This window comes from Electrona antarctica, assembly GCF_951216825.1.
Source record: "Electrona antarctica genome assembly, chromosome: 5".
Taxonomy (NCBI): Eukaryota; Metazoa; Chordata; class Actinopteri; order Myctophiformes; family Myctophidae; genus Electrona; species Electrona antarctica.
In genome coordinates this window covers 6,484,769-6,512,192 of record NC_136810.1, presented here as the reverse complement: position 1 = coordinate 6,512,192, position 27,424 = coordinate 6,484,769, and the positions used below count along the sequence as shown (strand labels likewise).

The following is a 27,424-nucleotide window of genomic DNA, read 5'->3' as shown; positions in this document are numbered from 1 at the left end:
GATTTGTCAGGGACAAGATGCAGAATAGCTACTGTATTACAATACAAACACAGTAGCACTGACAGTAGTCAGACAACCCAGTCTCAGTATGCAAAAATAAGTCTTGTGCATTTGTCCAAATGAATTAACAAAGACTTTTGGTCACCTGACCTTCCTCAGACATCATGACTACTATCTTCGGTAACGGTTCCTCTCCTATAAAACACCCACTCAGAGAAAATAGGTGTGCTAAAAATAATTTGTCTACGAACCATTTCAGTTAATTAATTTAATTTATTCCACACCTAGTTTTAGTTAACTTTTACTATAATAACGAGTCAAGTCGAGTTGAGCTGGTACTATGCGGTGGAAAAGTGCCATAACCCTGCTGGGAATCTTTGGGTGTCCCACGATTCGATTCGATTCCGATTCTTGGGGTCACGATTCGATTAAAAATCGATTCAACTCGATTCTCAATCCAAAAACGATATTTTTTAAATTCAAAAGCATTTTTTTCCAGATTCAAAACGATTTTCTATTCAAAATGATTCTCGATTCAATACATAGGATTTCATCACACAATCTACTCCTGTCTTGAACTGAAGTGACTACATTAACTTGACATGATGTTTACTGTGATTAGGGTGAGCTTACATTTCATATCACAAACACCATGTAGTGAAAACTCAATAATCTAAAAAAATAATAATTTAAAAAAAAATATTTTTTTGGAAATTATGAATCGATTTTGAATCGTTCATAACGGATTCGCGATTCTAATTCGAATCGATTTTTTTTGACACCCCTAGTTTGTACCCATCTCCCAGTACCAGTTACTGAATACAATCATGCTGCATGAGACAAACCTTTTCAGTAAACCATTGTCAATGAGCCAACTGGAGCCTTGACCACACTTTGAAACACAGCTACTACAATAACAAAACAACCAAAGAGTAAAAATAACTATTAACACTATTCACTTTCACAGTATATCTTACACAGTGAAATGACAGATTCAGTATAACGTAATCCAAACAAACCAAAGACCAGATAGATCCTTCAGCAGCTCTGCATTTCAGCACTGATATAGTAGTAGAATAAGACCTCTACCGATATGCCATGTAGTATCGATCCGTATGGACCCACTGGACAACCAATACCAGATGGTGTTCCTAGGAGAAGGTAGCAGAGAGGATGGCCTCTTGTTGCTGGTGGTGTTTGGCTCCAATGCCCACAGCAGGGGCAGGTAGAGCAGGTCGACTGACTAAACGCAACTGAAGAGGAAGAAGAAAGTGAAGAAGGTGTTGGGGTGCATTGTGAAAACAACGTAATGTAACATAGCATAAAACAACATAACCTCACTGACTGACAGCCATACCCCGAGTCACTAGTAGGCACTTTAACCCATTTTGACCTGAGATCAGATTCTAAAAATGTCTTCTACACCCTGACAGTTTTCTGAAAAAGCTATGTTTCTATGTCAGTCGTTCTTTGTACTGAACCTAGATTTTGTACGATTTTGAAAAACAAATACAATTTTGAATTATAAAAAAAATAAAATAGCAGACCTACAAGCTCGTAGCGCGCCACTCGGTGGCGCGCTATGAGCTTGTAGATCTGCTATTTTTCAATAGCTAAAGCATAACATAATGCTAACACCAAAAGGGGTTCCCACCCAAAATGGGTTAAAGGTACATTATTAGGTGTACATAATAATGTGCCTGCTCCGAGTCCAAACTGCTTCAAGGTTTTACAAATTGTACATTCAGAGATCCTCTTCTACATGTACCACTGTTTGGGTACTTGAGACCTTCCCATTAAATGAGTATATGACCACTCACCATTTAGTCTTGCGTAGCCAGACAACTATTCCACAATCTCCGAATGCCATATAGAGTCTGGAACTACACCTCCCGAAATCCGAATAAGGAAGCTGCCATTTCCGTTCACGAAAATATATTTTAAATTATCTTCATTTTATTTTTTTATTTAATTTTAAATCAGCAAGCTATATATGCTTAGATGATTTCTATTTATATTAGGATAAATTTGCGCGACTGTAAAGACGAAACGGAAGTGGGGAGGAGGCTCCACTTCCGCTTTATATTTGACTCATGACAGCTCTTCCGTTGCTCCAGACCGTATGATGGAAGCATTTGGAAATTGCGTGAGGCAACAGTCTGGCAACATGAGACTCACCATTCAACTCTGACCTCACATTGAGCCCAGTGAGCTGTGGCGTTCCACAAGGAAGCATACTAGGGCCTATACTGTTCCTAATATATGTAAACGACATGACTTCAGCCTGTGACTGCAACTTGTTCCTGTTCGCAGATGACTCAGCACTGCTGGTCTCGGACAGGGACAAACTGCAGGTGGAAAATGCCCTCAGCTCTGAACTCGGTAGAATCTGCACCTGGCTCGCTGATAACAAACTATCTTTACACCTGGGAAAAACTGAATCCATTCTCTTTGGCTCTATTAGTAATCTCAGCAAGGCAAATGGCTTCTTGGTTAGAGTGGGTGACAATGTTATCACACGTAAAGATGAAATTACCTACCTAGGTTCCATCCTGGAGGCTAATCTTTCCGGTGATAAAATGGCCACCAACGTAATCAAAAAAGTCAACCATAGAACAAGATTCCTCTACAGGATCTCCTCACTGGTCAACAAAAACACCTTGAAGACCTTAACAGGAGCCCTTGTACAGGGTTTCTTTGACTATGCATGCACCTCCTGGTACCACAGCACCTCAAAGGCCCTTAAAACCAGGCTCCAGACTTCCCAAAACAAACTGGTCAGGCTCCTACTTGATCTAGCCCCCCGAACCCACCTCACCCCTGCCCACTTCGACAGGCTGGAATGGCTTAGGGTCGACGACAGAGTACAGCAACTTGCAATGGGTCTGGTCCACAAGATTCGATACACCACCAAGATACCCATGTACCTGTCTAGATACTTCCTTAATGTTAACGAAGTCCACACCCACAACACCAGAGGGAGTGCAACGAACCATGTACAACCCAGATTCGGCACAAACAAGGGACTAAATTCTTTTCGCTCCTATGCCACCAAAATGTGGAACGCCCTACCAACTGTCATTAAGACATGCGAATCCCTTGACTCCTTCAAAACCGCTCTCAAAGGGCACCTACGGATGGCTGCAATTCGAAACTGGCCCCCGTAAAATCTGAATCCCCCCCCCGCCCCCCCCTTTTTTCCCCTCACTGTATATATTTCTTTTCCCTTTTTACCTCCTTTTTGATGAATTCCTGTTCTGTCTATAGAAGTGTCTATTTGTACGTCTCTAAATGTTTTGATGATTTGAACATGGTGGACCCTGTTGGAAACAAGTGTAATGCTTAATTGGGTCGTCCACTCACAGTTAACAGCCTTTGTATTGAGTTTGTGCTTGAAATGTACTGTAATTCTGCAAACTGTTAATAAATTCTTCAATCAATCAATCAATCAAACATTAACAAAGTGGTGTTTGTTCACAAACACTGACGTTTTGGCTAATCATATCAATCTGTTTGCAACTAGATAACAGAAGTTTGTAGGGCTGACCCCAAATAATCATTGCACATATATATATATACAGTACACATTGCAATAATGATATTGTTGTGGTGACAAATGTTGTCTTTAATGTTCAGATTAATTTAATATGAAGGACCCCTTATCCTAATGGAAACAAGCCATAGTGCTTTCCATAATCCTCTTAGCAGACCTTGTATTGAACTGTAGGCTACGTTCCTGTGCTTTTTTCTGCAAACTGTTTATAAAGTAATCAATCTATGGAGGTATATGCACCTAAACACTGGGCTCTCAACAGTCACGCGATTAATTTAGAGCCAAATCAAAAGCAGTTGAGTTGCTTAAAAGTTGTAAAAATAAGTGCAGACAAATTGAACGACGTCGAGTCATTGGCATTCTAAATTAACACTATTAACAACAGGTGTACAATACGCCTAATGAAAAGCTCTGTAGACTTTAGTAGTTTTTATGTTCTATTACGTTACTAGCCTGGGGAAAGTAAACCAGCCTTGCATCATTCTCATCCCCCGCCGGCTGTGGTGGAGCTGCGGGGAGTGCGGGCACGGCTTTCTGCATGGCTCACAAACGCGATGTGCCTAGATTAATCTCGTGAGTTGTGGACTCGTGTAGGCATATTGATTTTGAGATGTTTCCTCAATGTGGACGTGGTGCAACTGGTACAAGTTGCAACAACCTTTGCAGGGAACTATAGCATCGCATTTATTGCACTTTGTTTGCGTGCTCAGCCTCAGAGTCATTTCCCTCTCTGTTAACCACACTTTCGAGATCTCTTCGACATACTGTCCCACTCGCTCCGCGGCGGTCGCTGAATGCACAGAACAGTGGGCATATCCTCCCCGACCACACTCACTCATGTAGGTGGGGTGACGTCACCCCAGGCTCTGCTTGCACAGACACAGCGGAGCTAAATGACGACTGATGAGAACCGTTTGGGGAACCGTTAATAAAAAAGAACGATGGAACCGGCTCCGGATCCACAATGTCGGAACCGGGTCTGAAATGGACCCGGTTCCGAATCCCAACCCTAGTTGGTACCTTGTCTGATTATACATTCACCCATTGAGACTGATCGCAGAGCAACCAAACTGTTAAGTGCTTTGTATAAAAGGTGCTATAGAAGGTGCTATAAAAGGTGCTATAGAAATGCAGACACAGAAAAGATGCCAGTGCAGCTTTTTATATAATTAATGTGGGTGGCTCTCGAGACACGACTTACATTACATACCCATTTATATACCCTCTGTGAAGCCAGTAACAATCTCAGAGAGCCAACATTTGTTTTATTGCTTAATTAAAACAAGTATTTGCTTTTGTCTTGAAGGGGCATGTTTTGCACAATAACATTATGTCTGCCCACGATCTCTGTGATTCATACAGTAGGCTACGTTTGTTTACCTCAGTCACTGATAAAACGAAAATAAAAAGAATTTGAAAAGAAAGAAAACAAGTATTTGGTTAATCGCGTGGAAAATGTGCAAAATATCCAAACCTCAAACAAAAGGTAAAATCGGGACAGCCCTCGTAGTTTGCAGGGAGGCTGTTGTTTCTGAAATACTGGAACTACCGTGTCCAGCACCGACAATCATATAATACTACACTCAGTCAATCAAATCATTCATCGTACCAAATGTGTCTCCGAACAGGACACTCTTCACCCGCTTTGCAAACATACAGTAGCTGCAGCCACATTATGAGCTGTTTGAAGGAGTTGATGTGTAGGTGTACCAATAAAGTGGCTACTTGTATTTTATATTTTAGACTAAACTGAGCTGAAACGGAAAACGGTGAAAGGGCCCCAAGAAAGTGATAGACAATTGCATACTGTTAAGGCCTATTCATACTCCAGTTTTAGGTGATAAGGTGACCACCGGTTAGTAAAAACAGATAGGTTGGGGTGAGCGGTGAGTCGCATATCGCCACGGCGTGATGTCATATTGTAGTTTTCGGTGGTCACCTTATCACCTAAAACTGGAGTATGAATAGGCCTTTACTGTAGATGTAAAATGTATATGAAACAACTCGTGATGGCTCACCTTGCAGGCCAGCTGCTTCTCAAACCTGGGAGCTACAAAGGACCAGGGACCCATGTTCTGTGGTTCTTCCTGACTCCAGATGAACTCTGCAAAAGAACATGTTTCAGTTCATCACAATCAAACATTGACCTGGGTCAAAGTCTTCAGGGCTACAATATTCTGTGCTGACGGTACAGGAAGGTGCTCTGTGAAGTAAAGAGCTGTAGGGCTGCAACATATTAACCCATTTTGACCTGAGATCAGATTCTAAAAATATCTTCTACATCCTGACAGTTTTCTGAAAAATCTATGTTTCTATGTCAGTCGTTCTTTGATTTTTTTAAAATAGCAGACCTACAAGCTCATAGCGCGCCACTCGGTGGCGCGCTATGAGCTTGTAGATCTGCTATTTTTCAATAGCTAAAGCATAACATAATGCTAACCTCAAAATGGGTTAATCAATAATTCAAGGAAATATTCCATCAGTAATTGATCCTTATTTTGGTCATGACATTATAGTCGAATAAAAATAGTTAAAATTGCGTTTCTTTTTAAAGGCTTTACAGGAGATTGGCCCTCCTCTCTTGGATAAAACAAAATCAGCCTGGGAACAGGACCTGAATTTAGAGCTGGAGGAAGAGATGTGGGAACTCTCTTTGAAGCGTATTCATACTACCTCTTTATGTCTTAGACATTGCCTAATTCAATTCAAAATAGTACATCTAAAATCTATCCTGACATTGACTCTACTTGTATAAGATGTCATCTGGAGCCAGCCTCTGTTGGACATAATGTTTTGGGGATGCACTTCCTTGAACCCGTTTTGGAATAGTATTTTTCATGCTTTCTCAACCATTTGTCATATACCAATTGCGCCCAACCCGATAACTGCTATATTTGGAGTTCCCAACGATGATGCACCAATTACCTCTCCCCAAGCCAATTTCATAGCTTTTTCTTCACTCATAGCGAGGAGACTTATTCTCCGCAATTGGAAATCTGATAAACCTCCAACATTCACAAGTTGGGTCAAGGATGTTCTATCCTTTATACCTTTGGAGAAGCTCAGATACAACGGGTACAAATCTCACCGGAAATTAGTTTGGTCCCCAAACAAAGGCTTGGTCCCCTTTCATTGAATTCACCCTTTCACTTTCTTTTGTTGCTGTATCCTAGCGGTTATAAGTGATTTCTAGAAACGATGTACACTCTCAACTCTTTCAAAGTTTTTCATTTTTGCTTGTCATGTTTTATACTGATAATTGGATGTGTGGTAACCTATTTTCCTTTATCAATTGTACTACTGTCTGGTTAGAGTCTGGTTGGTTCACTGTGTAGCCCCTTAATCTAGTAAAAGGCCATTTTTATTGTATTTTATTATTTCTTATTTTATTCATATATTATTTATATCCTTTATTACCTTTTTTTTATTTTTTTATCGTGGTTTATGGTTTTATTATTGTTGCTTTTGTTGTTGTCTTCTTTTGTGATGGAACCGGGGAGGGTGGGGTATATGCTTAGAGTATATATGAATAGAGATGGCACCCGGATGAAACCCTGAGGCGAAATGGACATAGTGGCCGAATTTGATATTGCAGCGTGGGCCCAAACACATGAACGCGCTGGTCCGTTGACTATCATTGTGCACGTTCACGATGACACGTGAACGCTGAATGCCTGCAATGATAGTCAGCGGCAGCGCGTTCATGTGTTTGGTCCCAATCCATCCCAGAATGCACAGTGAAATCGCCTCATGCGCTTTTGAGCAACTTAATGCAAGTGGATGGGAGGAGAACTCGAGTGCCGTCTCTATTCATATATACTCTAAGGGTATATGTGGGGTTGTTTGTCTACCAAAATTGAAAATCCTATAAATAAAGTTATAAAAAAGAAAAAAAAACACCATTGTGCAAGTAAGAATAAAATACTCCAACAAACTTCAAAAAGAACGACTCCTTACCCCTTTTCCAAACCGCCATAAAAGAGCACCCGTCTCAGAAATGCCCCCCCCCCCATGTTTACTGTACATATACGTTCATTGCTACTAGTGTTGATTATATCTTGTTTACAATATTATTGTATGTCTTTAAATGTCTTCATGAGGAAAAAATAGAGTCTGCAACACTGGTATGAAAACTCAGCTCCACTGGTTTATTTGATTCAACGTTTCGATCACTAGGATCTTCTTCAGGATCTTCATTCCTGAAGAAGATCCAGTGTTGCAGACTCTATTTTTTCCTCTTGTACTGCCTTTTGTCCAGCACCTGGGCTAGAGTGGAGGTGCATGCTCTATTACCTTTTTTAAATGTCTTCATGAATTGAATACACAGGACCACAATGGAAACAAGCCCTATAGGGCTTTTTGTGTTATCCTTTTAATTAACAATCATTGTAAACCATACCTCTGTACAATCTGCAAACTGTTAATAAAGTATTAAATAAAAAAAAATCACATCAATCAACATTTTAAGTGGACAATCAATTTGTTATATTATACATATATATTTGTAATATTTAAAATACGTGCTTCTCAATTATTCAATTAACCCATTTTGGGCGGGCACCCCTTTTGGTGTTAGCATTATGTTATGCTTTAGCTATTTATAAATAGCAGATCTACAAGCTCGTAGCGTGCCACCGAGTGGCGTGCTACGAGCTTGTAGATCTGCTATTTTTGAAAAATCGAAGAACGACTGACATAGAAACATAGCTTTTTCAGAAAACTGTCAGGATGTAGAAGACATTTTTAGAATCTGATCTCAGGTCAAAATGGGTTAAAAAAACGAATCAATAGAATAATCGCAAAAGAAATTAATCGATAGTTGCAGCAAGCCAAAAGAGCAGCCATAGCACACGTCGGGTCACAATACCTTTGGCATTGGTGTATTTCTGTAGCTCTTGCTGTAGAGCCTCCAGGGGGAAGGGGCACAGTTCCTCCAAGCGGATGAGTGCAGTATTCTGGTTGGCTGCTGCCGCCTCCCTCTGCTTCAGCAGGGCATAGTAGTGCTTACCAGAGCACAGCACCACCCTCTGGACACTGTTAGGAATTGCGTGGGAGTGAATGAAAGACAATTTTTAACTCTATCTCCCTTATTTGTTCAAGATTGCTTTATTTGTCATTCTTTCCAACTGCAGCAGCAGAAAAAAACGAAATTACGTTTCTCCTAGTTAAAAGACAATACAGACTCATACAATAATAAATATATCAAGTGCAAGACAATACTCTGAATATAAATAAGTCCTAAAAAACTACAGGAATCCATAAAAAAGATAAATAGAATAAGAAAAACATTTAAAAACTGAACATAGAGTTCATGTCATCAGTTCATGTCCTATCTGCCAGGGATACTAGAGTTCAAGAGTCTGATTGCCTGGGGAAAGAAACTGCTCCGCATCCTTTCCGTCCTGGCACTGATGCTCCTGTACCGTTTCCCAGATGGCAATTGTCCTGGCATCTCTCTCTTGCATGATTCACATGATTACTTTGTTTTTGTTTTCAGGGTCCAAGCATGCAGTGCATTAGGCACCCTATTGTGTTTGCTGGTTTTATTCCTTCTTCTGCTGTTCCTGGCGTACAGTAGCTGTTTACGAAACTAGGTATACACATTTGGTAGAGGGTCATACAAAACAGCCATTGGCTTAACCCCTTTTTGGGCGGGAACCCCTTTTGGTGTTTTAAACATTGTTATAATTTAGCTATTGAAAAATAGCAGATCTACAAGCTCATAGCGCGCCACCAAGTGGCGCGCTACGAGCTTGTAGGTCTGCTATTTTTGAAAAATCGTGAAAAAAAGTATTTCAGAAAACTGGAGGATTTGAGGTCAGGCCTAAATGGGTTAAGGGTGGCGCTATAGCAGTGCCAATCAATTGAATATTCAAATTTGAACTGGCATAGCTCATGACCTTTTTGACCTACAGCCATGAAACTTAATTACGGTACACATTATGCATCTCCTCATGAGGAACAAACGTGCCACTGTGACCTATGATCTCTGACCCTTGGGAATTTTCATTTAGACTTTTATGAAAAACAATTAAATCCTAACTCCTCCTGGGATTTTCTAGCACACTTCTCCAAACCTTCTACACACCATGCATTTATGTTTGTAGGGGGGGTGGAGTAGGACGAAGGCTCCTCACTGGCAAGTGAGTCAGTAGGATACAACGGGTGCAGTACTTAGTTTAGACAGTTTTTGGTTTAGACTAGTCATTGGTTAGACCAGTCATTAGTCCTACAACTACAACCTATCTCAAACCCTCACCCTAAACCCAACCTCCCACGGGGCAGCACACCTAAACCTAACCTTAACCCATGTCTAACCAATTACTAGTCCAAACTAAGTATGCACCCCGGATACAACAGCAAGTTCCAACACAGAAATATTGTGGGGGAGGAATCAATTGGCCTAATGGCTAAATTGGGGAGAAAGGGGAGGTAAAGAAATAATTGGCTAGTCTAAAATGATTATGAACACTAAGAGTACAATATGCATTCCATACCTTTCTGCCGTTACTGTAGTATCACCTAACACCGGTCTGAAAGACGTTCCTGGTGCCAACTCAGCTAGACTGGAGGCAGCCCCCTGGGTAAAGAAAAGTTGTATTAATTCCTTGAAACATCTCAGTGAAAGCACGGTCAAAACATCCAAGTTATACTTGCACCCTAATAATAAAATAAGGGCTTAAACTGTCCGAGTTGCTCCAGTGCCTCCTTCCCTCCTATAATAACCAGCTATGAACTGTCCTAGTTGCTCCAGTGCCTCCTTCCCTCCTATAATAACCAGCTATGAACTGTCCTAGTTGCTCCAGTGCCTCCTTCCCTCCTATAATAACCAGCTATGAACTGTCCTAGTTGCTCCAGTGCCTCCTTCCCTCCTATAATAACCAGCTATGAACTGTCCTAGTTGCTCCAGTGCCTCCTTCCCTCCTATAATAACCAGCTATGAACTGTCCTAGTTGCTCCAGTGCCTCCTTCCCTCCTATAATAACCAGCTATGAACTGTCCTAGTTGCTCCAGTGCCTCCTTCCCTCCTATAATAACCAGCTATGAACTGTCCTAGTTGCTCCAGTGCCTCCTTCCCTCCTATAATAACCAGCTATGAACTGTCCTAGTTGCTCCAGTGCCTCCTTCCCTCCTATAATAACCAGCTATGAACTGTCCTAGTTGCTCCAGTGCCTCCTTCCCTCCTATAATAACCAGCTATGAACTGTCCTAGTTGCTCCAGTGCCTCCTTCCCTCCTATAATAACCAGCTATGAACTGTCCTAGTTGCTCCAGTGCCTCCTTTCCTCCTATAATAACCAGCTATGAACTGCACATCAAATCAGCATGATAGTGTCCCAGACAGTGTTGATTTTGTCGACTAAAACTATTTTTGTCAATGATGCCGTTGTTTTTCCGTCTCCGCCACTTAACCCATTTTGACCTGAGATCAGATTCTAAAAATGTCTTCTACATCCTGACAGTTTTCTGAAAAAGCTATGTTTCTATGTCAGTCGTTCTTCGATTTTTCAAAAATAGCAGACCTCGAGCTTGTAGATCTGCTATTTTTCAATAGCTAAAGCATAACATAATGCTAACACCAAAAGGGGTTCCCGCCCAAAAGGGGTTAATGTAGTTTCTTCAAGACCAGTGTTAATTTTGCCGACAACAAAAATACTTTTTATCACTGACAAAAACTAAATAAAAACTAAGCTATGATGACTAAGACGTATATTGAAGTATATTGCCAATTTCGTCAACAAATAAAAACTGGACTAAAATGTTTGGGAGAGACTGGTGGAGTAGAGATCCAGTAGAACTAAAAGAAAAGTAATTTTATGTTAGGTTGTGATCCGGTGTTGTGCTCTGAAAATAGCAGATCGGCTATTTTCAGCACACAACCTGAACCAAGTGTAAAATCTGCCATTACAACAGCATCAAGGACCGCCAAAATACATTTTAGTCGACAAAATCAACTGTAGATTTAGTCAACTAAAATCTAGACCAACACTAAAACATTACAGATAATGACTAAAATGAAATAAAAATGTTACTCAAAAGACTATGACTAAAACCAAATAAAAATGTGCTGTCAAAATCAACACTAGGTGTTTCTCAGTCTAAGCCAGGGGTGGGCAACTGGGGGCCCGGGGGCCACATGCAGCCCCCATCTTCACTTAATGTGGCCCTCAGGTTAATGTCAGAATACTGATATAATATTGGTTTCAGCTGTTACTATTCCACAACATGCAAACATGACCCGCTGTTATTACTTCAGTCTAAATTAGTAGCTCAATAATGCTCAACACACGTATAATTAAAGGCATTTGAAATTACATAAAAATGTTAATTTTCAGGATTCCAATTCAAAAATAGCAAACAATAATGCAAGATTTAAATTAGAATATAGCAAAAATAGCCGATCTACAAGCTCAAAAGAGACCATACATACAGAGAATCTCAGCAGTGTCTTGGGTCCAGCCACAATGAGGGGCTTGCGGAAGTTGCGGATCATCTGTCGCCTCAGGAGGTGGAAGTACTGAGCTGCCGTCGTGGGGTTGACCATCCCCATGTTGACGTTATCACCATCCACCCCCTCCTCTTTACTGTCACACATCTGGACGCACCACAGACACATTATCACCATCCACCCCCTCCTCTTTACTGTCACACATCTGGACGCACCACAGACACGTTATCACCATCCACCCCCTCCTCTTTACTGTCACACATCTGGACGCACCACAGACACATTATCACCATCCACCCCCTCTTCTGTACTGTCACACATCTGGACGCACCACAGACACATTATCACCATCCACCCCCTCCTCTTTACTGTCACACATCTGGACGCACCACAGACACATTATCACCATCCACCCCCTCTTCTGTACTGTCACACATCTGAACGCACCACAGACACATTATCACCATCCACCCCCTCTTCTCTACTGTCACACATCTGGACGCACCACAGACACATTATCACCATCCACCCCCTCCTCTTTACTGTCACACATCTGGACGCACCACAGACACATTATCACCATCCACCCCCTCTTCTGTACTGTCACACATCTGAACGCACCACAGACACATTATCACCATCCACCCCCTCCTCTTTACTGTCACACATCTGAACGCACCACAGACACATTATCACCATCCACCCCCTCCTCTTTACTGTCACACATCTGAACGCACCACAGACACATTATCACCATCCACCCCCTCCTCTTTACTGTCACACATCTGGACGCACCACAGACACATTATCACCATCCACCCCCTCTTCTGTACTGTCACACATCTGGACGCACCACAGACACATTATCACCATCCACCCCCTCTTCTGTACTGTCACACATCTGGACGCACCACAGACACATTATCACCATCCACCCCCTCTTCTGTACTGTCACACATCTGAACGCACCACAGACACATTATCACCATCCACCCCCTCCTCTTTACTGTCACACATCTGAACGCACCACAGACACATTATCACCATCCACCCCCTCCTCTTTACTGTCACACATCTGGACGCACCACAGACACATTATCACCATCCACCCCCTCCTCTTTACTGTCACACATCTGGACGCACCACAGACACATTATCACCATCCACCCCCTCCTCTTTACTGTCACACATCTGGACGCACCACAGACACATTATCACCATCCACCCCCTCCTCTTTACTGTCACACATCTGAACGCACCACAGACACATTATCACCATCCACCCCCTCCTCTTTACTGCCACACATCTGGACGCACCACAGACACATTATCACCATCCACCCGCTCTTCTTTACTGTCACACATCTGGACGCACCACAGACACATTATCACCATCCACCCCCTCCTCTTTACTGTCACACATCTGGACGCACCACAGACACATTATCACCATCCACCCCCTCTTCTCTACTGTCACACATCTGGACGCACCACAGACACATTATCACCATCCACCCCCTCCTCTTTACTGTCACACATCTGGACGCACCACAGACACATTATCACCATCCACCCCCTCCTCTTTACTGTCACACATCTGAACGCACCACAGACACATTATCACCATCCACCCCCTCTTCTGTACTGTCACACATCTGGACGCACCACAGACACGTTATCACCATCCACCCCCTCCTCTTTACTGTCACACATCTGGACGCACCACAGACACATTATCACCATCCACCCCTCTTCTGTACTGTCACACATCTGGACGCACCACAGACACATTATCACCATCCACCCCCTCTTCTGTACTGTCACACATCTGGACGCACCACAGACACATTATCACCATCCACCCCCTCCTCTTTACTGTCACACATCTGGACGCACCACAGACACATTATCACCATCCACCCCCTCCTCTTTACTGTCACACATCTGAACGCACCACAGACACATTATCACCATCCACCCCCTCCTCTTTACTGTCACACATCTGAACGCACCACAGACACATTATCACCATCCACCCCCTCCTCTTTACTGTCACACATCTGAACACAGACACATTATCACCATCCACCCCCTCTTCTCTACTGTCACACATCTGAACGCACCACAGACAAACACATATTTTTATGTTTTTGCTTATTTGCTTATGTTTTTTACAAATACTTGGTGTAACTTCTGTGTGGGAAGTGAACGTGATATTGTTTATTTATAACTTGTAACTTCTGTGTGGGAAGTGAACGTGATATTGTTTATTTATGTTGTTGGTGTCTTATAATCCCGTAAGGGATGGGTCTTAACGACAAGACACGAAAAAATGCATTCATTCATTCATTCATTCATTCATTCACAGGCCCTCATTTATCAATTGAGTGTAAAATCTGCCCCAAATGCGAGTGTAGGTTTCGTAGTACACCCACGTCGCCACGGCATTTATACTTCCTTAATTTCGTTGCGACGTTAATAAATGTGACGGCTGAAATCTATCTGGCACGCCCTATGACATCAAGCCTCGCCCCCGTTTTTGCGACATGAACAACTGCAGTACGACCTTGGAAACCATAGTTACATGACGAAAAATAAAAACGTTTCCCCCGTAGGCCCGCTTGCCTTGCCTTGCCTTGCTGTCCGCCTCACCCCCCCTCTCATACACACACACACACACAGACGCACGCACGCACACGCAACTTGCAAGCAACTGTCAGTGTGTTGTTAGTTGTATATATAAATATATAAATTGTAATTAAGTTCTAGCACACCTGGAGGAAGCGCTCCATGCGGCAGGAGGAGTGTTCAGGCCCTGCTCCGTCGTAGCCGTGGGGCAACAGGATCACTATTCCACTCTGCAGCATCCACTTGGCCTCACCTGGGAAGACAGCAGGCATTGCCCGTTTGTGTGTGAGAAAATGTACCAATTTATAAACATTCCCTGCGCCAGTTTAGGCACAGGGATATATCCAAAGGAGCCGCAGACACGAGAGGTGAATGGTAACAAACGTTTACTGGGAAACAACAGGGGGAAATGACGGTACAATATAGATCCGGTCACCTGGGGCTCAGGTGCCTATATGCTGTTGCCATGACACTGTTGCCATGACAATACAATACCCAATCATTCCTGGCGCTGTGTTTTTACATTAGAATAGGGAGGGAGAATGAATCAATTCATTACCTCCAGATATGAAGGTATCAAAGATGATCTGTGCTCCATTGAAGAAATCCCCAAACTGAGCCTCCCAGATGGGCAGGAGCTTAGGCTGAGCAATGCTCATGCCATATTCAAAGCCCAGCACCGCCTCTTCAGACAGCGGACTGTTACACACCTGATGGAATGCACACAGATGCATCATGTCCACAAATGATGAAGAATGAATTTAAACTCCCATCAAATGACGGCGTCGCTTGCAGCAAATAACTGATTTTAAAGCTGCGACATGTTAGCTTAATGTATAAGTGTTCAGTCCGCTATTTTTTTTGAAAACTTCTGAATAGGGCTTAAGTGGTTAAATAAAATAAAGTTTAGTCTATGTAAATGATTTGCTTAAAAAATGTTCTAAGATAGAAACTTTAATCAGGTTTTTCAAAACCTAGGTAATAAGTAGTCTAGGGGCTCCATTTTCGTCACCGCTAAACCCCTTATCCCTAAACTTCTTTGCCTTTTTTACTATTTTGAAAAACATTTTGGAATAGTTCAACTAGCCAATCTACATTGACACATTGTGAGCTTGTAGACTGGCCATTTTAACTATTCAAAAATGTTTAGCAAAATAGTAAAAAAAAGGCAAAGAAGTTTCTGGATAAGGCGTTTAGCGGTGACGAAAATGGAGCCCTAGGACTCTTCGTAATCGGGGTCAGATCCCCAAAACTGGCTTTGGTCGGCCTCTAATTGTTACCTCCAGGAACCCTTTCTGTTGAGGGTCAATGTGGTTCAGAGGGATGTGCATGTTGTCCGTCTCCTGACAGACCACCATGGCATGTCGCTGACTGAAAGTGCCTCTGCCAACATCCTGTCCACTGATACGAATGTTGAAACCTGGAGGGCAATTCCATAAAAGAAGACTCATTTAACCCATTTAGGCCGGACGTCGAAATTAAAAATAAATGTTTTCTAAATCATGACAATTTTCTGAAAGATTTGAGGCACATTTTAACGATTTTTCAAAAATAGCAGACCTACAAGCTCGTAGCGCGCCACTCGGTGGCGCGCTATGAGCTTGTAGATCTGCTATTTTTCAATAGCTAAATTATAACATAATGTTTAAAACACCAAAAGGGGTTCCCACCCAAAATGGGATAAAGTACATTTAGTAACACTCATTAACATTCATGCTGAGTATTTTCTCTTTTTGGCAATAATATGAAATACTGTATACTGTGTATAGACCATAACTGCACCATAACACGCACCCTGGCAGAGAAGAGAGCCAAACGCCATGGCTTCCGCTGTGGACCAGTCCAGTTTGGTACCCTCCTCCACCTTCTGAAGCCGAGCCTGTGGATCACACCAAATGTCCATCATGTCCCCCATCACTGGACACTTCTACATACAGACGCATGTAACATGAACTGCCTTAGGGGTGTTCGGATGTCCTCCACTGTGGAGACTGGGGTTCCATGACTCCGTAGTGCCTCCAGCATGGCTGGGCGCTCCGATGAACACAATTGTCCGTATTCGCGGGTGGGTAGCTGGCAGGGGAGGCTGATCTCTGTTGCGGTCCTAGTAGCCTGAGCTAACGCTAGACATTTCTGGCCTAGATGGGAGGGCCGCGGCTCAGATTTGCGCACACCCTGGATTGGTTCACCGATCTGTCCGTCAGCCCCGGTCTCTCCTCCCCCCAGTGCACCGACCAGAAGCAGAAACCACTGGTTGCTGGAGTATACCATTCTAACGGACTGTCAAAGTTATTTCCACAGAGTCGGCACACGTTGTGGTGGGTTCTTCAGCCATTCTCCTCATTTTCCTCGCATAGCCTTGTTTGAAGTTCCACTGGTAATGATTTCCTCACAGTGTTATTGTGCACACCGCTCAGAGCCCTGACGTCACATCATTTGAAGCGACGCCTACGCGGAAGGGTTGACTCCCACGTTTAGGCCAGTGCAGCCCATGCGTAAATCCAGGCTTTCATTTTTCGCGCAGACGAAATGAAAGCCTGGGTATCGAGGCTATGGTCCTAGGGACTCTTATACAATGGTCGCCTTGGTCGGGACACCTGTTCAGGAGCTTGGAGGGATAGCTTATTCCTCCACACACGTACAGTACAGTACGCCCTCCCAATTAAATGCCTCACTGTCAGGTGAAAGGAAGTGGCTGAAGTACCTAGAGAGACATGTGGTTTTCTTTCTACACCATCCCAAAGACATAGTAGGAGTTGGCGGTGACATGGACTACATACATGGGCATTATCTACATCAGGGAGAAATATTAAAGAAAAGGAAAACAAAGAGTTGGATCATAAACTGCTCTACCTGTACATGGGTCTTCATGAGGTGGCTGTGTAGCTGGATCTCCTCTGGGATGTCCACAGACTTTGCCCCCACAAACTGCAACAGAGGGAGGGGGACTCCCGTATCCCAACGGGTGACCCTGGCCTGGGGCTGAGATAGGTCACCCCAGCGACCCTGCAGGTTGGTAGGAGTTGGGATGAACAGGGTCATGTTGGCCAGCTTGTCGTTCAGCATGGCGTAGTGCTTGGTCTTAATGTCACCGCATTCCGTGTCCGTCATTAGGCCTTCTGAGATCAGCTGGTCAGAATAGGAGTCAGGTATGCTCTTCCTGGAACTGTGATCAAAGTCAAAGTCAAAGTTGTACGATTAGACGTTACTACAGTGAAATTTGTTCTCTGCATTTGACCCATCTCTTGGAACGGTGAGCCGCAGCGTGCGCCGCGCTCGGGAATCATTAGTTGATTTGACCCCCCAATCCAACCCATTGATGCTGAGTGCCAAGCAGGGAGGCATTGGGTCCCATTTTTACAGTCTTTGGTATGACCCGGCCGGGGATCGAACCCCGACCTCCCAGTTTCAGGGCGGACACTCTAACCACAAGGCCACTGTCTGGTGATGGTGGCTGTGTCAATACTGGGCAACAGTGGAGCTTTTTCCCCCATAATGTTTGTTAAAGGACCACTTCACCACTTTTCAACATCTCTTCATATAATTGGTCCTCACTAATGTTCATGATAAAACACCACCATTTTTTCCTACTCGGTCTGTGTCTCATAGGAGGGCTGTGGGCAGTTCAGAGACCGTTAGGCAGTTTTTTTTAAACAAGATTTGTTTTAAAATATATTAAGATTTGTATTATCGTGAGACCGATGGCTCCCATTATCGCATTGCAACTTTTCAGGAAAAGAAAGCCTGCTGTTTCTATTAGCATGGATTCCCCATTGATGATGTCACTGGTGGACGGGTTTCTGACCTGCCAACAGCCCTCCTATGAGACACAGACTGAGTAGAAAATAATTGTGGTATTTTATCATGAACATTAGTGAGGACCAATTATAGGAAGAGGAGTTGAAAAGTGGTGAAGTGGTCCTTTAATAGTACCGTTTAGGGACTCAGGAAAGATAGGAGACATGTATGAAAAGGTTGTGCAGCATACAGTACACACTAAATGTACACATGTTTTTAAAGGTTGTGCAGCATACAGTACACACTAAATGTACACATGTTTTTAAAGGTTGTGCAGCATACAGTACACACTAAATGTACACATGTTTTTAAAGGTTGTGCAGCATACAGTACACACTAAATGTACACATGTTTTTAAAGGTTGTGCAGCATACAGTACACACTAAATGTACACATGTTTTTAAAGGTTGTGCAGCATACAGTACACACTAAATGTACACATGTTTTTAAAGGTTGTGCAGCATACAGTACACACTAAATGTACACATGTTTTTAAAGGTTGTGCAGCATACTGTACACACTAAATGTACACATGTTTTTAAAGGTTGTGCAGCATACTGTACACACTAAATGTACACATGTTTTTAAAGGTTGTGCAGCATACAGTACACACTAAATGTACACATGTTTTTAAAGGTTGTGCAGCATACAGTACACACTAAATGTACACATGTTTTTAAAGGTTGTGCAGCATACTGTACACACTAAATGTACACATGTTTTTAAAGGTTGTGCAGCATACAGTACACACTAAATGTACACATGTTTTTAAAGGTTGTGCAGCATACTGTACACACTAAATGTACACATGTTTTTAAAGGTTGTGCAGCATACAGTACACACTAAATGTACACATGTTTTTAAAGGTTGTGCAGCATACTGTACACACTAAATGTACACATGTTTTTAAAGGTTGTGCAGCATACTGTACACACTAAATGTACACATATTTTTAAAGGTTGTGCAGCATACTGTACACACTAAATGTACACATGTTTTTTATCATACTTGTAAATCACGGCGTGGCAAAGAAATTAGTGTGCAGTTAGTGTGCACAACAACGCACACGTATCCATACACTCCTATTGTTACCACAAATACATCTATTGATACCCTAATACCCTATACATCTATGTTCATATTTATATACTGTAGTTAGTAGTTACTGTAGTTTGTTCCGCATAATTTGTAAGTATACACACCCTTGATACACACCCTATATATACACCCTTGATACATATGAAACATCAACATTATGACCTGGTGAGTATGTGCCAATTGTGATATAACACAAGAGTCCCAGACACAAAGAGTAACAGTATGTAAGGTATTTCCACACCTACAGTATGGTAAAATATGCTCACACATGATGTATTAACACATTTTGAGATCAGATTCTAAAAATGTCTTCTACATCCTGACAGTTTTCTGAAAAAGCTATGTTTCTATGTCAGTCGTTCTTCGATTTTTCAAAAATAGCAGACCTACAAGCTCGCGCCACCGAGTGGCGCGCTATGAGCTTGTAGATCTGCTATTTTTCAATAGCTAAAGCATAACATAACATAAACACCAAAAGGGGTTCCCGCCCAAAATGGGTTAACCAGGTTAGTAATGGTAGATGTGTGCTGCAGAAGGAATGCGTATGTATGCTCGCATACTAACCGGATAACCTTGTACATGGCAGGGTTAGTGAAGAAAGGCTCGTCCAGCTCATTGTGGCCCCACTGACGGTAGCACAACAGGTCAAGAATAACGTCTTTCCTGAAGAGTCTCTGGTACTCGACGGCCAGCCGCGTAGCCCTCAGCACTTCCTCTGCACTGTCCCCGTTCACGTGGATCACAGCACAGTCCACCATCTTGCCTGGCATACATTACAAATATACGCATTATTCTGACTATTGCATGAATTCCGGGGCCAGGGTAAAGATTTCACTGGAAAGAAGCAAAACAAAAAACGGAACTGTCAAAACAGGGAGCTGAAATGGTGAGCTGAATCTGTATATGTTTCTTTTCCCTTTTTACCTCTATGATGAATTCCTGTTCTGTTCTTTGACTATATAGTCGTGTCTATCTGTACGTCTCTAAATGTTTTGATGAATTGAACATGGTGGACCCTCTTGTAAACAAGTGTAATGCTTAATTGGGTCGTCCACTCACAGTTAACAGTCTTTGTATTGAGTTTGTGCTTGAAATGTACTGTAATTCTGCAAACTGTTAATAAATATTTCAATCAATCAATCAATCAATCAATGAAATAGATTTTTACACTTATTCTTCTTGTTTGCATCAATGTCCTAATTGTACATTTGTTTTGTGTGGAAAAACAACGCCGACATGGCACCAACATAAGACTTAAAACTAGAAAAGCATGCTCTCAGTACAGGTTACATTTCCTAATAATAATACCTGCGAATTGATTACTTAACCACTCCACTTTTCAGTCAGTTTGCACTCTTCACACACAGGAAGACAGTCAAATACAGAGATCTCCATGTGGGACACAGGCAGACAGTTAAAATGGGTGCTATGACAAGTTGACAACGGGTATTATAGAGCGTCGCAGTCCCGCCCTCTTTCATGATGACGCCAGGCCCAGGAAATGATTCCCAATGCATTTTTCCCATAGACATTTCAAAAAGTATTTATTTAAAGACGGTTACGCCATGGACAAAGCCATCTCGAGTCGTGACAACTCATGACAACAAACACAATATTTTGGACCAAACAAATAATTACAAAGAAGAAAAACAACAAAAAAAGTGTTGTAACCTGCCGTTTTTTCTTCTTTCTAATTATTTGTTCGGCCCAAAAAAGTTGTGTTTGTTGTCATGATTTGTCATGACAAGAGTTGGCTTTGTACGAGGCGTAAACGTCTTTAAATAAATACTTTTTGAAATGTCTATGAGGAAAATGAACGGAGAATCATTTCCTGGGCCCTGGTAGGGGGCGGGACTGCAACGCTCTATTACGTATTACCAAATACATGAAAACATGTGACTTACCAACATCACTACAGTACAACGAGGACCTGGCTCTGTCAGATGGAGTCGTGTAACCCACTTGGTTGTTCACTATGAGGTGAATACTACCACCAACTCTGTAATGGGGGAGTTGTGCGATGGTAAAGGTCTCTGGAACAATCCCCTGGCCAGGGAATGAGCCATCACCATGAATCTGGGAAAATATTATTTAAAAACCATCCAATTATGACTGGCCTTCCTTTTTTATAGCAGCAATATTTTAGATAGTTATGTGTCTGTAATTGTTTCTATTGCATATGTTATGTTCACGTTATATTTATCGTATTTTTGGCATTTTCTACATTTCTGTACACTTTGAAATTATGCAATGTCCAATAGAATAAACTGCTGATCATAAAACATGAAGCAGCAGGTTTTGTCTTTTTAACCCATTTTGGGGCGGGAACCCCTTTTGGTGTTAGCATTATGTTATGCTTTAGCTATTGAAAAATAGCAGATCTACGAGCTTGTAGGTCTGCTATTTTTGAAAAATCGAAGAACCACTGACATAGAAACATAGCTTTTTCAGAAAACTTTAGAATCTGATCTCAGGTCAAAATGGGTTCATCTGTATTTTCCCAATTTCAGCACCACCCCTCTCCACTGCTCTAAGCTGTGATTCTAAGCTGGTACCTGTAGGCAGATGACTTTGTCGCCTGGCTGGGCCTTGTCGTCATGGGAGTAGTCTCCTTGTTGCCTGAGCTGCTCTCTGGCCCGGCACTTGCCCTGGGTGACGGGGTTAATAGCCTCCAGGTGAGACGGGTTGGGCAGCATGGTCACATGAAGAAGGTGTTCAGCTCCGAAGTCCAGTTCCACAGAGGATGTGAGGTGGGAGAGGACATCCCCGATGGCGGGAGAGTCCTCAGGGAACTCGCTGAGGCCTCGCATCTTACGGAACATCATCTATAGTATGTAAGACAATAATTGATGATCATTAAAGTTTACATTGAAACGATTTCCAAATTCATTGTCTAAGTTACCTAATGAACATCGACAACAGTCTAAACACTTTGGAAAAGCTTTCCGTAGATCAAATTCTGGATATTTTAAATGTATATTTTAATTTAAAACTACAACTGTTCATTTGCTGCTCTCTCTGCCTCCACAATACAAAATCCAATACGTTATTACACCTCAAAGTTCAATTTCACAATTTTCGAAGCGCTGAAATTATTTGTAAATAGTAGACTCTCTCTGAAATAATAAGGTTCCACATGTATTCCCCTTTATCCCCAACTCTAAAATGTCCTTGAGGAACATACTGAATCCACACCAGCTTCAGCGACAGGCCAGTGCAGTCGACCCTGCCCTCATACAAATGTAACACATTACGACCATCACAAAAAGGGAGGGGGAAAGTATAGTGGACTAGCCACTCTCATGGTTCAAGGTTCAAGGTCTCCCAGAAGGGCAATTAGGTTTACAGCAAAAGTAGTGGTTTAAAACATACAAACAATACAAACAATACAGGACAACAACAGACATGAGACACCATAGCATAAACAGAGGTCTGGGCGCATCTAGTGCAGGATCAAAGATAAAAAATAAGAAAGGCTACATTCAGAAAAAGTGCTAGGATATAAAGTGCCGGCATAAAGTGCTTGTTTCAGCATCGTCATCATCACATTACATGTTACTGGCAGCGTTGACTGCACGAATTGAGGCAGGGACAAAGGAGTGCTTGTACTCTGACCTCTGGAGGAAACTTCAGGAGTCCTGTCAGGAGGTTGAGGCGACCTCTGTGGGGCATGCCGATGACAACGTCGGTCACCCCGCTGTGTGCCGCCTGGTGGAACAGCTGGTAGAAACATCCCATCATGCTCTCTGCCCCCTCTCCTCCATAACGCTTCACCGTAGCAAACTTGGTGGCCAGAAAGTGGTCGAATTCCTGAGGACAGGAACAGGAACATACCATGATTAATGATGGGTCTTAGGACAGGAACATACCATGATTAATGATTGGTCTTAGGACAGGAACATACCATGATTAATGATGGGTCTTAGGACAGGAACATACCATGATTAATGATGGGTCTTAGGACAGGAACATACCATGATTAATGATTGGTCTTAGGACAGGAACATACCATGATTAATGATGGGTCTTAGGACAGGAACATACCATGATTAATGATGGGTCTTAGGACAGGAACATACCATGATTAATGATTGGTCTTAGGACAGGAACATACCATGATTAATGATTGGTCTTAGGACAGGAACATACCATGATTAATGATTGGTCTTAGGACAGGAACATACCATGATTAATGAATTGGTCTTAGGACAGGAACATACCATGATTAATGATTGGTCTTAGGACAGGAACATACCATGATTAATGATTGGTCTTAGGACAGGAACATACCATGATTAATGATTGGTCTTAGGACAGGAACATACCATGATTAATGATTGGTCTTAGGACAGGAACATACCATGATTAATGATGGGTCTCGGTGAAATAAGTGAATAGCAAACATGTAGTGTCAAATGTACAAATACACAAATCACAACTATTACATATAAAAAGTTAAAAACTATATATTTGTAGTTTTGTACACACACACACACACACACACACACACACACACACACACACACACACACACACACACACACACACACACACACACACACACACACACACACACACACACCTAGAATCTTAACCGTTAGTTCAAAGTGGCAGTACAGGATAATACACCATCTAGACAAACTACACGTATCAGTCCACATATATTCATTTAGCATTTGACTAGCTCTGGTCCATAGCTCTAATGCGTTGCATTTAGAGCTATGTTACTCTCAACTTCCTCCGCTCGCATGAATGCAGACCAGCCTCTCGTCTTTAGCGTAAATAAAAAGAACGTTTTTGCTACTCACCAAAACAAAGGCGGGTTGTGTCATTAGAAAGCCTACTTTCCTTAGTGGACGCACTCTGAGCCCCCCACCACACATATAAACGGTACTTTTTGGCCAAAAGAGGATTTGGTTTCCACCAGAAAAAAAACTACTTTTAGTTACTCCACTGCGCCTTCTACCGATATTGCCCAGAGAATTGTCTCATAGAGAATATTTTTCCTCCAGTGAAAAAAAAATCCCTTTCTGGCCAAAAAGTACCGTTTATACGTGTGGTGGGGGGCTCAGAGTGCTTCCACTAAGGAAAGTAGGCTTTCTAATGACACTACCTGCCTTTGTTTTGGTGAGTACCAAAAACGTTATTTTTATTTACGCTAAAGACGAGAGGCTGGTCTGCATTAATGCGAGCGGCGGAAGTTGAGAGTAACATAGCTCTAAATGCAACGCATTAGAGCTATGGACCAGAGCTAGCATTTGACAACAAAGGAAATGAGCTCCGAAGCTTTATTGTGTTATCCTTAACCGGTATGTACAAATATATGTTTATGTATGCATTTCTGTAAATAAAGACCTTTACACCACTTTTCCACCACATTTTACTCACCTGTGACTCAAGCATGAGTTTGGCCAGATTCCTCCTCTCCTCCGTGGAGAAGGTCTCCTTCTTGATCTCCTCAAAGCGGTCAGCGATCCACTCCCTCTCCTCAAGGCTGCAGAGCTGGCTGGTCTCCACTGAGATGTGACCACAGTAGGCATTTTCTAAGTAGGCCCGCACCTCCTCCGCCGAAGCCTCTGCCTTGCCAAAATTCCGTAGTCCTGGAGAAACAGAGAGGTGGTAACATACATTTATGTGAGATTTCTTTATTGTACTTTGGATGACATTACCTCTGTCCATCAGGAGTGACATAAAACCTACATATGTAGTGACATAAAACATAAAATATGTAAACTTTTTGTATTTTCATCATCATCATTTTTCGACCGCGGTCGAGATCGTGGATTTCACAATAACACGCCAGACTTCCCGGTCCTTCATTGCCATCCCCAGTTCCTGCTTACTGATGCCTGTGTCCCTAGCGATGACATCAGGGAACGACAGTTTTCTACCTCTGAAGGCAGGACTCCAGAGAAGAATTTTGTATTCTAGGAGGCTGTCTGTTAAAATTGGTTTCAGAAGCTGTGTCATATTATTCATTTATGGAGATCCAGAGATGTCATCAAGAAGCCTTCTCATAGAAGGAAGCATGAGGTCAGTCCGCTGCCCCCCCAGGTTGGCAGAGGAAGTTTAGCGCCCAGGATTACATTAGATAATTGACAGTTGACACTGGGTGAAAAAATGGGTTGCAAAATCATGGGATAAAAATGTATTAAAAAAAAAGAAGCCTTCTAATTTACATCCTGCAGTGCAACAGTAAAGTCATACTGACTCTCACTTCTATCCATGCCTGTAGAACAAGCCATTTACCTGAGGTGTTGAGTTGTCCTTGTACGGCGCCAATCAATAGGTCAATCTCTGGTATAACGTCAACCACAGGCTTGTCAGGCAGTAAAGGGTTAATTTTGGCAGCTTTGTGTCCATGTGCGCGGTATGCATCCACCAGACGGGCAAGTCCATGATCTGAGTATGAAGTAAACAAGAAGCACATCAGCTGTCCAATTATTGTCACCATGAGCAGCTTTTAACTATTTCAGGCATTAAGGACACATACCTATATTATTTGCAAAACGTATTCAATAACAATACAACAGTGATTTAAGTGTCTCATACCGGTTAGCTAAACCGTCTTTGCACCTAGGTTTAGGTTTAGGTTTATTTATTTAGCATGTAGTACAAAAAATAGACAATACATATCAAAAAACAAAAATACAATGCAAGGAAAGGAAGAAGCCAGCTGGCTTATTTGGAATCCTTTCCTGTATGAGGTCATTGATTTAAAACAGATTAAAAGTTAAATTAAGAACAATACAAAAGTCTACAAGTTTGGCAAAGGGGGGCAGATGTGCAATAAAGAAATAAAAAACACAGACTGCACAAAAAAGGGAAATAAACAACACAAACAACAAACACACAAAAGAATATATAACACATCAAAGTAAATCATGTAATCTACAGAGAGGAAGACATAAGATATTTCTTTAGATGTTTTTTGAATATTGACAAGGATAATGAGGATTTAAGTGAAGCATCTAGGGAATTCCATAGATGAGGGCCTCTAAATTTGAGGCTGCAAAGCCAGCCAACCTAGGCCGCAAAGCCAGCCGGACGGCATGCCGCGGGTTTGACTCCAGAGCCCGGCGGCCTTTCCTATCTGTCTACTGTTCCCTATCAATAAAGAAGTTTGACACACACACACACACACACACACACACACACACACACACACACACACACACACACACACAGTATTTAACTGTACTTTAATGTTCCGTTTTTCTGCAAAGTATTCAATCAATCAATTAAACACACACACACACACACACACACACACACACACACACACACACACACACTTTCTATTGACACTTATTTCCTCATTTATAGTGTACGTGTACCTATGTTGTACTTGTGTTATTATACTTTTGTATTTGTTGTAGATTGTTGTTATGAATTAAGGTGAGATTAACTTTATAAACCCATATGGGTTTTCAATCTCACATCTGTTTTTATTAAATTGCTGATTGTGTTGCTTTATTTATATGTACATAATATAATAATCTAGCCAATAATCTATGAAACATAATAATAAAAGTGGGTAAATAATTAATGTCCAACGAATTGACCACATTGTAGTTGGACACAGAAGTTTCTATGTAATCAATAACCCAAGAGTTATCGGAAAACCTACTGACCTTGATTCAGTAAAGAGAATGAGATGTTGTCGCTCTGCAACTTGTCGGTTTGTTGGGGTCTGTAACCGTAAACGCCCTTCTCTGTGTGATAAAAGCAACCGGTGGCCGGCCGGGTGACACTCAGTGGCAGTCTGCCGATGGACCGCAGGTTCTTGATGAAGAGTACAGCTGACATGATCACACAAAACAAACTGTAAATGTGTTAATTCATAAGCGACTGCACGGGACGGCAGCCATACTGCTTGTCAGATGGGAGGTAACACTA

General features: G+C 42.2%; 1 protein-coding gene across 2 annotated transcripts; it reads right to left on the bottom strand.

Moving 5' to 3' along the window:
- Nucleotides 1-134: 134 nt before the first annotated feature.
- Nucleotides 135-27,424, bottom strand: dhtkd1 (dehydrogenase E1 and transketolase domain containing 1). 2 transcript variants are annotated; one of them, XM_079502047.1, is made up of 19 exons: nt 27,160-27,424; nt 25,775-25,927; nt 24,914-25,125; nt 23,141-23,335; nt 22,081-22,350; nt 21,430-21,601; nt 20,090-20,288; nt 17,483-17,795; nt 16,424-16,508; nt 15,910-16,049; nt 15,189-15,339; nt 14,776-14,882; nt 11,984-12,148; nt 10,051-10,133; nt 8,421-8,587; nt 5,572-5,657; nt 913-1,253; nt 783-882; nt 135-364 (listed from the first exon to the last, which is right to left on the bottom strand). In XM_079502047.1, the coding sequence occupies exons 1-17, from the start codon at nt 27,332-27,334 to the stop codon at nt 1,152-1,154; spliced, it is 2,775 nt and encodes a 924-aa protein (XP_079358173.1). In that variant the 5' UTR covers nt 27,335-27,424; the 3' UTR covers nt 135-364; nt 783-882; nt 913-1,151. The 2 variants fall into 2 exon arrangements, with proteins under 2 accessions (XP_079358173.1, XP_079358172.1); XM_079502046.1 differs by having other exon boundaries at nt 783-1,253.

What these genes read in the sequence shown, in the direction of transcription:
- dhtkd1 (XM_079502046.1), bottom strand. Translation starts at nt 27,334, where the DNA reads ATGTCAGCTGTACTCTTCATCAAGAACCTGCGGTCCATCGGCAGACTG. An exon ending in ACAAAGTCATCTGCCTACAG is followed by an intron (nt 21,602 to 22,080) that starts GTACCAGCTTAG and finishes ATATTTTCCCAG; the next exon opens with ATTCATGGTGATGGCTCATT. An exon ending in AACAGAAAGGGTTCCTGGAG is followed by an intron (nt 15,340 to 15,909) that starts GTAACAATTAGA and finishes GCATTCCATCAG; the next exon opens with GTGTGTAACAGTCCGCTGTC.